Source organism: Hippopotamus amphibius, chromosome 6 (genome assembly GCF_030028045.1).
Source record: "Hippopotamus amphibius kiboko isolate mHipAmp2 chromosome 6, mHipAmp2.hap2, whole genome shotgun sequence".
Taxonomy (NCBI): Eukaryota; Metazoa; Chordata; class Mammalia; order Artiodactyla; family Hippopotamidae; genus Hippopotamus; species Hippopotamus amphibius.
Window position 1 is genome coordinate 35,238,213 of NC_080191.1, and position 12,612 is coordinate 35,250,824.

The 12,612-nt window shown below is 34.4% G+C and overlaps 1 protein-coding gene across 2 annotated transcripts in view; it reads right to left on the minus strand.

The window, feature by feature from the left end:
- The window catches only part of PTPRK (protein tyrosine phosphatase receptor type K), a 535,150-nt gene that overhangs the window by 103,380 nt on the left and 419,158 nt on the right, over positions 1–12,612 (minus strand). For both annotated transcript variants that reach the window (XM_057738295.1, XM_057738294.1), the window contains exon 11: positions 9,077–9,182. In XM_057738295.1, coding sequence (XP_057594278.1) covers positions 9,077–9,182 — 106 coding nt within the window. The remainder of the gene's footprint in view (positions 1–9,076; positions 9,183–12,612) is intronic.

Genomic DNA, 12,612 nt, shown 5'->3' on the forward strand with positions numbered 1-12,612 from the left:
AGACACACCATACATTTAGTTCTTTGTCTGATATTTTAAAACATTTACAGTTAACATTTTCCTCTAGAATCATAGTGCGGGAAGGCCCAGCTCCAAGGCCCAACAGAATGACTGCCTCAGGGCGGGGCTTGAAGCTCCAGCCTGGGTTGTCCTCACGTTAGAGACAGAATGTGCTGGCAGGCTTCTCCACCTCTTGACCTTGCCATGGCATCAGCACTGGCTCAGAGCTATGCAGATCTAAAGCACAAGTGACATGCTGCGGTACGGGCACAGATGGACAGAAATCTGTCCTCACCACCGAAATAGACAGCCTCCTTCTTCTAAAGTTGTTAATAATAAAATGTTACAAATTTTAGAAACAGATGGCATTTGACCTATTAAAGCTCAAACCTAAACCTTCTAATAATACCTTTCTTAAAAGTCTTCAAACTTTTCTCTAATAGCTAGTCTTTTATAGAGGAAAGGAGAGAGAAAATAATGTGACTTTAAAATAAAGATCTGCCTCATTGTTAATTAAAATTTTAATCAGTTTCTCAAACGGGTATACTAATAATTTTCTTTGTAGGACATTCTTTAGGCAAACCGCTTTTAGGTAACATACAGCTGAGAAAATTGATGTTATCAATATATTTTTATATATTTTGTATATTTCATATATAATGAATTTTAAAGAAATATATTTTCAAATTCCTGACAATTATGAGAGAATGCACTATGGTTACAAATGAATTAAATGTGTGTAGGGCTGTTTGTTTGAATCTTGAATTTCCAGGCAAATATACTCAATCTGTATAGAGCAAACAGTTGCTATTCATAGGCTCTGCATATTTTCTTTAATGACCTTCCAAAAAATAAAGGAGTGAGAGACAGAGAGAGAGAGAGAAAATTTGCATCTAAGACAATTAAATATTAAATTTTACGCCAGTATAGTTAGTATAAAACTCTGACTTAATATAAACTCTGTTATACCTACCAACAGAAAACTTACATAAAGGGAAAGGAGCTTCATAAATTAAAGATTTTTTCCTCCTAATTATTCAAGTTCCATTTTCCTTTAAAATAATGCTAAAAAAAAATTGGTAGGTTGGTATCTATCTCCTTTCCTTTAGAAATTGTACTAATGTCAGAAACTGAGATTTGGGTAAGTAACTAAGGCAAAATTCTATGTTATTTGAAATTATATGTACTGCATCATTCTCTATACCTCTGCCAAATTGTGTTTCTAAGCTCCAAGGAATGGTATTGACAAGATACATGCTCTCTGAGGGGTCTGTGGAGCAGGCACTTGTCAATTTTAAAATATGGGAAATACATAAGCCTAGCCCTTGGAGAGAAAAAAAAGAGAGATCATAGCTGACATACGCAATGTTAGGCAAACCTAGTCTTTTCTTTTTCTGTTTATTTTCAATTTAGAATCCACATTTGTATGTTATAATCTGCATATTCTGTGGATACAGACATATATGTAGATAAACTTGCACATGCACACTCCTCAAATACATCTAACCTCAAATTCTTGCCCTAATGGACAATAATGACAATTAGAGCATCCTTGTTAATCATTTAACTTAATCTTTAAAAATAAATTTCTCCTTAATTAGCCCATACCTCTAGAAAAATCCAGAACATCTAGTGAACATTCAGTCTTAACTAATTCTATTAAATTGACATAGATTGTACATTCCAAATTAAGGAACTTCACACAAGACAGCTTGTCTCTTCAGATCTATTAAGAGGAAAAGCAAACTGCCGATGTTGGAGAGGAGTAAAAGAAGAAAAGGTACCATCTGCTCTTTGGGAAAGACCTCATCGAACTTGAGATGGAGCCTCAAACTAAAAATTATAAAGTTCATTTTTAAAATAAATGATCCTACCTTCATTGTTCACTTTGTCTGAGTAGGCTGTTCTTTAACCACATACTCCTCATTTTTCTAAAGTTGTTTTTTTCCTGCTTTCTTATTTATCAATACAAATTAATTAAAGGACAGAAAATAAGGAATGAGAAATCAAATTAGAAGTGATTTGGCTGATTACATGAAATGGGCCTGTGCTCTTTCATCCTTGTGGGGTGTAATTACCTAATGGTACTTAAGTCTAGCTAGATCTAAATATTATTTGAGCTTAGTACTCTGGCAATTTTAAGTATTCCAAAGCCACCTGAATAGTTTTATTCACGCTACCTATATTTCATATTTCCCCACTCCTTTTAATTAATTTTAAAAATATTTCTACAATTAAGTTAAAATCAATACACTGGCATCATGAATCTTTACTCAACACTCAAAATAGGATTTCTTTATGTTAAAAAACTAAAAATGATTTCACTATACTATAATTTAATTTGATTAAACATTGGTATGTAGTCATTTTTAGTTTTTTATAAGGCCAAATAATGATTTCTCATCATACAATTTCCCTTCAGTTATAAGACTGTAAAAAAATATGCACATGGATTTTGCTATTAGCTTAAAGCAATTATATAATAGACATGGTAAATATTCTTCCTGATTTAATGCTTAAAAATGTTGGAGATGAACTCACAGGTGCCTATAACAGCCTGCCATGGACTATTATTATTATTTTTTAACCCATTAGTAAGTAAACCCTCTGTGATTTTGGTTTAAGTTGCAGCTTGTACGACTTCTAGGTGATATCAAATAAAAATTGGAAACTTCCTCATTTTTTAAATCTAAAATGTCTCTTTAAAGCTTCAGGAGAAATCCCCTAGTGCCAATGTTTTACAATTCCTCTCATCCACATACTTTCCAAGATCTCATAGCCACCACTGTTCCCACTGACTGCCCCGATGGCAACATTTCGATAATCCACAGAAGTAAAGGTTTAAATACCATGTTGGTGCCCATCACGTTTCTTGCTCTTCAACTCTTCACTCCTTAAACATACAATCCAGGTCTCTCACGACTTTCCTGTTTCTGTAAGAGGAACTACTAGTTTCTGAGTCAGCAAAGCTCAAAATGCTGGCATTAACTTTAACAAATTTTATTTTTAATCATGCCCTAGCTCCCTTGCAATATACCATTTCTTTTCATCCCCATTACTTCCATCATTAGGGAGGTATTTATAACTTTATGTTCATATTGCTAGTCTAGTTTTCTTGCCTTCATTTCCTCCTTCGTGTAATCTAGGCACCCCCTATCTAGCCGTCCATTTTGCCAGTTATTTTTTTAATATTGTCTATATGCCATCAACTGTTCATGGAGAATGCAAAAGAGAATCATTCTGAACACTGCTGATATTTTCCTAAAACACCACTTTGGACATTAACTACTCTTCTCCAACATTTCGCTTTGTCAAAATTATGTGATGCTCTCCCACTGTCAAAATCTAGATGCATTACACTGGGGTTAATATCTTACCATATCCTTATATCTCCATCTTGCTCTCACTACCTCCTAATATATATTATCCATTTCAAACTTGTAAGACCATTATTACCTAAACGTACCAAATACACTGCTGAAGAGTTTCCTCCTTTCTCCTTTTCTAGCTTTTCTACTTCTGCCATAAAGCCGTCTCTGACTAGTTCCCTCAGTAATTACTCTGTCTCCTAAAGCCAATGGAAGTAATTCTTGAGGTAGAGGTAACTGAAGGATGAAGTGTGGGTAGAACTCAGTTACGTGAGATGCCTTTTCAATTCAGTCCTTAATCCACCCACAAATTATGATGCCACAGATGCATTGATCGGTACCAGCAGGCGTATCCCTCAGGAATTCTGGAGTTGAGAAAAGGTCAAGAACCACTGTCTTATAATATTTATTGCTTTTATCACTACTATGCTACATTACAAATACTATCTGGTATTATATTATAATATTATCCATGCACCATTTTAAGTGCTGAGGCTACAATAATGAACATAGTCGTAAAAGTCTCTCCTTTCATGAACCTTATACTCTATTAGGGAAATATAAATAAAACAAATAAAATAAAAAAGAAAAACTACACATACCTTGAAAAGGGGATAAGTGCAGTAAAGAAAAATAAATCACGATGGGGCATAGGGAAGGACAGGATGAAGAGTTCTATTTTATAAGCAGTGGTCAAGAAAGACCTATGTGCCCTTTAAGCAGAAACCTGAAGGAAGAGAAAGCTGCAGCTTTGTGGGTGCTTGTATTAGTTACCTCCTACTGCATAATAAGTTACCCCGGAACTCTGTGGCTCAAAACAGCAGGCATTTATCATCCCACAGTTTCTATGGGTCAGGAATTTGGGAGTGGCTCAGCTAGAGGTTCTGGCTCAGAGTTTCTCAAGGTCACAAAAGTTGATGGCTGGGATAAAGGCTGGAAAAAAGATTTAACACAAAGGGAACACTTCCTCATGGTTTCTGTTAGGAAAAAAATTCTACCTACTGTGATTCTGTAGAATAAACATTAAGTTAAAGTAACATCTATTTGATTTTACTTGGACCACATGACCTGTGTGCCTATAAAATGGGGCAAAATGATTATTTCCATCTTTGTTTAAATTTCAAAGCATTTTTATCTGGAATTCAAGTAAGTTCTGTGTCATGACAGTGGCAAGAAAAATCAGGTGCAAATATTTCATCTCTTTAAAATTCTGGGATGAAATGAAATATTCTGCCGATGGATGAGGATGGTAGTCTTAATGTTTCAAGTTGTGTATATGTGACCAACTGATCCAGGGAATAACTCTAACATATAAGGTTTGAACTCCAAATAACTCAGATCTATATTCTGATCTGTATTTCTGTTACGCTATCACTGAGCATCAATTTCTTTTCCTAATATAACTGTGGAAGAAATAATGGTTTTGATGGCATTTCATGACTAGATCCTAGTTACCTAACTAAAAATATACGGTACTTAATATGTTAAAGTGCAAGGTTAGGTTTTACCTACAAAATAAACATTTAGTTATACCCTAGAATAGATAGCTTCCTGCCAGCTTAAAATAGGTAGAGCTTATATTTGGAAAATGCTGTGATAAAACACACATTCATTTATTACACCTTTCAATAAACTGAGTTCACCACCGAGGAACTCTTCTCTGTGTTTTTGCAATATTCTGTTGCTATCTTCATTATCTGAAAACACAGCTACATTGAGTCAATCTTTTAATAAATGGGACATTCTATGCATTCTGATTTATAATTATATCTACTCAGGTTAGAATTTGAATTCATTTAAGAAGAATATAAAATGTTTCAGAAAAAAATAAACTATGCATTCTAGGGGATTGATTCCAAATGTGGGTAATATTCATTTTGAATCACAGTAATGATTGTCAAGTGATGACAGATTTAAGGCTAGATCTTAAAATGTTGGTAAGGCGGTTCGAAGGTCTAGTTAAGTCAGGCAGCAACTTTCAACCTTTAGAATGATTATATATTCAAAAATTAGTTTTGTCAAAGAACCACACTTGCCAGGACTGTACTGCACAAGTTTTACATTAGCATATGGACAAAGTCTTCATGAACACTAAAGAACAATATGGTTGGTGATGCTGCGTTCTGCAGTATTTAGATCAGCATCTTTCACTGGGGTGGACATTATTTGTTCTGTATACATCATGACACCTTAGAAAGAAAGCTAGGTTACAACATTGGTAAGATAGGCACATATACACAAATATTATATATATAAAATAATTTATTATATACAAAAGAACTCTTCCAAAGAGAGAACATGCCTTTTGCTTGATTTGGGGTACAAATAAAACAATACAAATATTTGTTATTACTTAAAAACCTCAAGAAACCAATATCTTGAATTCTTAGGTGGCTTTTTGCTCTGCTGCGACTTCTAGAATAAAAGCCACCATCATTTCTCACCCCAAGTCTCCATTCTATCACTCTTCTCACCAAACTTTATACACCCTACCCTGTGTAAAACCTTATATGGGAGGCATAGCCTCACCTGTATTTCCATTGCTTTCACCTTAGTGTGGTCCAGTAGTTCTTCTCATTGGGACCATTGTGCCTTCAGTCTGGTTTACCCCCAGTTCATTCTTCATGTTTCTACTCAGAGCGATCTTTCTAAGAATGTACAATTGCTCGAGATAGTTTCCACTTAAAATCCTTCCGCGGCCACCTTCAGTTTTTAGACGGACACTAAACAACCTCTTGCTAGAGCCCCTGCTTATTTCTCCAATCTCAGCTCCTGGTACTTCTCCCACACACCTTTGCTTCTCAGTGACCTGAACTACTTGCTGTTCTATTGATAGAACACACTGCACTCTGTGACATAGCCAATCCTTTCCTTTGCAGTCATCTGGAAAGCCCATTGTCCCTTCTCTTCTGAGCAATCTCTCCTCTCTCCTCAAAATGACCCTTGGCTAAGTTCATTTCTACTTCTTCAAAACTCAGCTCTAGTACCACATTTTCTAGCTGCTGTCACTTCACTGATCATACTGCACTGTTACCATTCATTGATTTATGACTCTACCACCCCCAGTTGAGGGTACACACTACGTTGCCTTATGTGATTTCTATTCTAAGTATCCATCTCAGCTTCTCGCACATACTGAAAACTGTTGAGTCAATAAATTTATATGGAAACCATTGGTAATCTTAGCTTTCTTAATACAACTAAGTTAAACTAAATGTACCAACTCTGCGTAACAAGGCTTTCCTATATGCTATAACAGAGGCTTTGGAAATTGGAGTTTGTTTGACATTAGGAAGACCAGAGCAGAAAGATTTATATTTCCACTGGAGTTGGGAGAAACTGATGGTAAAATGCAGTCTGGCAGAAGCTAGTAGTACTATAAAGTAGGGAAAGACAGAACCTAGTATTTAGGGCCTGTGATAGCAGACAAAGCTAACAGATGGATACTCTAAGGAGGTTTAGGTAGGTGGTAAACAGCTCTGGCTCTTATCCAGAGGGGAGGAGACAGAGTGGAAGGGCAATGAGCATTAGCAGAGCAGAGATTCTGATAGACTAAGATAAATAAAGAAGAAATTAGATAGAATGTCAAATAGTTTCAAGAATCTGAAGGAAGTGATGAGGATCCAATCAAAGGTTTGAAGGACCATAAATACAGTGCTAGGAAAAATGATTACATCAAATTGGGTCCTCATTTCAAAGAAATTCGAGCATTGGACAAGATGAGCCTCAAGATCAGGCTCCTGTTACTGGTGGCAATATTGAAGGTAGAAATTTGGTCATAGGAAAGAAGACAAGATTACCTGACTGGAGGATTCAAACAAGCAAAGGAGGCAGGGCTCACTTGAAGCCTAATTGCTTGACTAGCCCAGTCTGGTCCTGCCACCTGGCCCCCACACCTAGGGGTGATCCCAGGTAGCTGGGCAAGTCAGCTGGAAAACAGATTTTTTTCTTGGTAGTAACATTCTTTCTAAATACTTTTTATCTTAAAAAGTATTTAATTATTTCTTATTGTAGTATTCTTGGAAATCAGAAATTCTGTGATAAGTAAATGTAAATAAAATCAGAGAAAGACTTTTGACTTAAAAACATGTTATCGATAATATATTCACTAATACAACAAAGTCCATGAACATGAACTATGATTTATAGAGCTGCAGACCTGTCTGATTGTCCATGACAAATCTGGGCAAAGGTTTGTGTTTTTTGTGATCAATTTATCTTTGATTTACAATGCTTAGCACAGTGCCTGGCACATGATACATGGTCAATTAATATTTGTGTAATAATTTGATTAAATTAATAAAGAGTGTAAGTTACATTATGTAACACTATTGTGCGATAATAATAATATACTGTGTGTGCAACTTACATTAAGTAAAGCTGAGTTCACTCAAATATCTAAAAGATAAATGCAAGTACCTGGTAGTTCATTTAAACAACAGCAGCAGAACTGAACAGCTATAAGGCAAATTTTATCACAGGTAGGATCATGTGAATGACTCTGATTACTTGTCAATAGTAAAAGATGCTGAATGCAGGCATTTTATCTTTCTGCTTTGGATCAGCAATCAGACTCACTCACAGATCATTCATTCATGAACAGCACTACAGACTTTGCATTTTCAAGTAGCCAGTGCCTCACAAGTGTTTATATGACAAATATATCCAATCACCTCTTTTTCTCTGGTGTGGCATTAGTGTGAATTTTAGCCAGACACGAGGTAAGAGTTTCCTTTATGGACTCAGGTTCTTTTATCAATATTTTTTTAAATTAACAAAAATATTTCTTCCTTTCCAGTGATTTAGGATTATTTAAATGGTTAATATGTGCGCCTCAAATGTATTCATTTTACACATAGAACAAAGATTGATTTTATTTTTTAATGAATATGTAAACAACTTAAGATAACTCAATTATGAAATACCTGCACGGATTTCTGTGCCTTGATTTATTTCTTAACAGAAGTATGAATACAAAATCTACAAGTTTCTACAATGGCAATTTGCTTAAGTTTTGGACATTTATCTAACTACAAATGCCCAGGAATTAAAATAGTTTGAATAATTTGACTCAATCCCTGCAAATAACATGGCTCATAATTTCTTCAAGATGAGGATAATCTGGGAGATTTTAATATTGGATAGATAAAGTAAATGGCAAATTGAATTTTAATATTTATTGTGGAATTCCCAAGAAGCAACAATTTCGGAATTAAAAGGTCACATAAGCTGCATTCATTTTAACTATTCTCCTTTTACTTCCTCAAGCTTCCTATTTTTCAATCACCCATATGAAATTACTCATAACAGATTTAATACGATGGACAGGAGTTATTTTCTCATTGTTTTCCTGACAAATACCTTCAAAGCTCACATACCATAGATACCAACAGAGGAAGGGAAATGACATAGGACTAGAGAAAAAAAAAATCAAAGAGCAAAGCTGTTAAATCAAATAGTACAGAGAAGTGAATGGTTCAGTTCATGAATATCTCAAAATCCCCTTAGAATTCTACTCTTAAAAGTCTCTCCACAGGTTCATCCAAATGAAAAAACAAAAACAAAACAAAAATAAAACCATTCTGACAGTAATTGTCAAACGAACGTCTCTTAAAGATGAACCACTATATTGACTACTGAGCAACTATGAGAAAACATTTCTCCTACTGGCTGTTTCTCCCTTTGACTATTATTTTCCCCCCTCTTACCTGATAGGTGCACCTTTAGCCTGTGCTGGTCTCAACAATACAGTTATCGTGGTGGCAGTTTCATTGAGGGAGGCATCAACTCCTTCATAGTCAGGTAAAGTTGGAGCTGAGAAATGATTAATGAGGCAAAAAAATTCACTCAATGAACAGGAATATATCATAGTTCAAGATGAATAAATGATCCTGACTGAGGCAAAAATCAATTTAATAATTAATATCTAAACTGTACCTTAATATATGCCACTGAATGTTAACTCCAGGAACCTAAAGCAGCAGAAGATGTGAAGCAAAGATTTGTTGCTGAAAATTAAATTATAATCTGGTAACTTGTGACACACACTCCAAACATTTTGTGAAGATGTTTTAGCTTTAGTTTCCTGAGATATTGAAATCAGCACTGATGGGATGGGAGGAAGGTGTTAACAGCATAGACTCTGGGGAGTTCTGGTTATGGAGTTGCACATGGAGGCGTGGAGACAGAAATGGCAGGAACCTAGGTGAAGGGCTGCCTGGGGGAGGTGGTGCTGCTTCTGATCTAATGGTTGTGGAATGGCCCAGCATTAGTCTGGACTGCTTTCACCACTGTGGTCAGAACAGAAACATATCTAGAAGTATGTTGAGTGCGAATGGGAACTTTATTTACCATGAACTAGTGCAGTAGTTGCCAGATTCTTGAAAGGAAGAAACTTTAAGATTTTCAAAATATTTGATAATATTTGGGGGAGAGGGGGCTTCCTAATCTTGAACCGGGTGAATAACCTCAAATGGCTTTGTATTATTTCCATGCAGAAAGATTGTTTAAGGGAGTATATGAAGAGTGAAATGTGTGCCTTATCAGAAAAATTGAGAACAAACCGTGTCTAAGTAAAATTTTAGAGTATTTCAATTCATTCATTGGACATTTACTGAATACTTATGCGTCAAATTTTATGAGAAGTGCTATAAATATAAAAGCAAATGAAGTATGGTTTCTGACATTTATAGAATTAAAAATAAGGATTCACATTTATCAAACGTGTGAGTCTTACAAAAAGCAAAAAAAATTATAGCAAAATTTAGGTGACCAAAAGAGGGGACAGTTAATTAGCCAATGCAGTGGTTCTCAAACTAGGGAGATCAGAAACACCTGGCAGGTTTCTTAAAACACAGATAGCTGCCTATCTCCCCTACAGTTTCTGATTCAGAAGGTCTGGGGAGGGGCCTGATAATGTACATTTTCAGGACATTTCCATGTGATGTTGATGCTGGGGGACCACACCTGTCTAAACTAGTTGATGCTGGGGGACCACTCATGTCTAAACTAGTGTTGAGAACTGGCAAGATGAAACACAGAAGACTTCACTGTCGAGGCAATGCTTGAACTGAATGTTAAAAGAAGAGTAAAAACTCATCAGAAAGAGAAAGCATGGAATAATATTCCAGAGATAGGGAACAGACTATGTGAAGATATCATGTGAAAGGACAAAGTGTTCTAAGAGCTACAAGTAGTTTGCTATGCCTGGAACTTTGGATTCATGGGTAGGAGTGGAGGATGGGAGGGGTCATAAAATGAAGGGCCACAAATGCTAATCATGCAAGGATGTTTGGGCTTTATTATACTGGATATACTATATTAGATTTTGAAAAAAAAATTAAGGAAGCAATATTTGTTGTACAAAAATCAACAGAAAAAAACATTGAAGCAAGGTAAATCTAAAGGCAAGGATGCTGCTTAGAAAGACATGTCAATGATCTGCTTAAAATACGATCCAGATGGAAAGGAAGAAACAGTGACATTAGAAAGAGGCAAATTATCTGAGAGTTATTTAGGAAGTAGAATCAACGGATACTAAAGAGGCACAATATGTATATGAGTATCATATGTGTGTGTATGTGTGTGTGTATTATGCGCACACGCGTCCACATACACATGTAAATCATACTGCCAAGCACCATGCCTCCAACAACTTGATTTCACTTTTATTTAAATTGCTTTTAAAATGCTGAAGGATAGAGTTACTGGACTCAGGGATAAGCAACCATAAATTACCTTAAAAGTTCAAGTAAGCCTGAGAACCACACTAACCATAAATTTCATTAGCCTTAGCTTGATTACTGTGTGTCCCCAAGATATAGTGATTGCAACAAACTTTTAAAGTTCAAATCAAGTATCCATGTACATAGGTTGCTTCAAGTGAAACTGCAGTTAAATAATTCAAAGAAAATGCTAGATGGGTGTTCTGGTCTTTGTAATTTTTTAATAAAAAAAATTGTGTCTGAAACAATAAATTATGGCTCTCAATAATATTCATTTGTACAATGTTCTCAGTTTTATAAAGTTTATGTAAACTTTGTAGATATCTCTGTTGAAAGATCTTATTTATAGCACTATAGGCACTTCTAAAGGGTAGGAAATCTGTTTTACTCTATTATGATATCACCAAGCCATATTTTCTAGTAAAATAATTTCAATAAATATTTAAATTGATAATTTAGAATTGTTCCATCGAGAAATGAATTGGCAATTTTAATACATTGCTATTTTCTAACTAATACTATTTTAAAATTCTTTTTTTATTAGACCATTAAGATATATCAAATGTTATGTAAAAGGAACCATAGCTCATATTGAAATAATTTTTTCCATGATATAAATTTTTAAAGTTTCATATTATATTCAAAATTTCCAAATAAAATTTTAGACTTAAAAAAATTAGAGAATATGTGGTTTCTTTCTGATTCAAATTACATAATTTCAGAAGAATGGTAGAGATTTTTTAATGATATATTATGACATATCATCAATATACACTGTGTAAAACTGTAATAAAAATGAACATGAAGGAACAAAAAGAATTTACATATTCAAAATTAGTCTTTTAAGCGGTTGACCCTTCAAAACATTTATTTTTCAAATTTAACTTTTCAGTTAACACGTAACATATATCTATCTTTGTAATCTTAAATAATAAGATAAAATGTTACAAACACAAACACTGGTGTAGATGTAGGGCATATTACAATGCTAACTCCTGGCAAACTATGAAATTGTGAATATAAAATAGTATGAAACTTAATGGTATTTGTTAATCAACCTAAAATTATCCTGTACATTACCATTCTGAAATTTAGATGAATTTATGTGAGATCTCTAAGAGAAAGAATAGTTCATAGTTGTTTGTCATAAAATTAACAGAATCTCAGGGAAAAATGGAACAGAGAGACAAGATATGTAGTACTATAAGCATCTTCTACCATGCTTTTAATAAAATCCATTTACAGTAAAGATCAGATACCATAATAATTACCAACTCCTTAAAAGTATAATAGATTTTTAATGTGAACTTTCATAACTAACTTTTAAAGATTTCTAATTAAGATATAATATAGTCTTTAAAAAGACCTCTGTCAAAAGTGACAGAGATTTTGAGATTTTGAGGTTTGGACATATAACAAATAATAATCTCTATTAGGTAATTCTTTAAAGTGCCTTCAATCATAACTATATTAAAGATTCAATAAATGAGATAAATTACACTCAGTGTATATGTGATTCT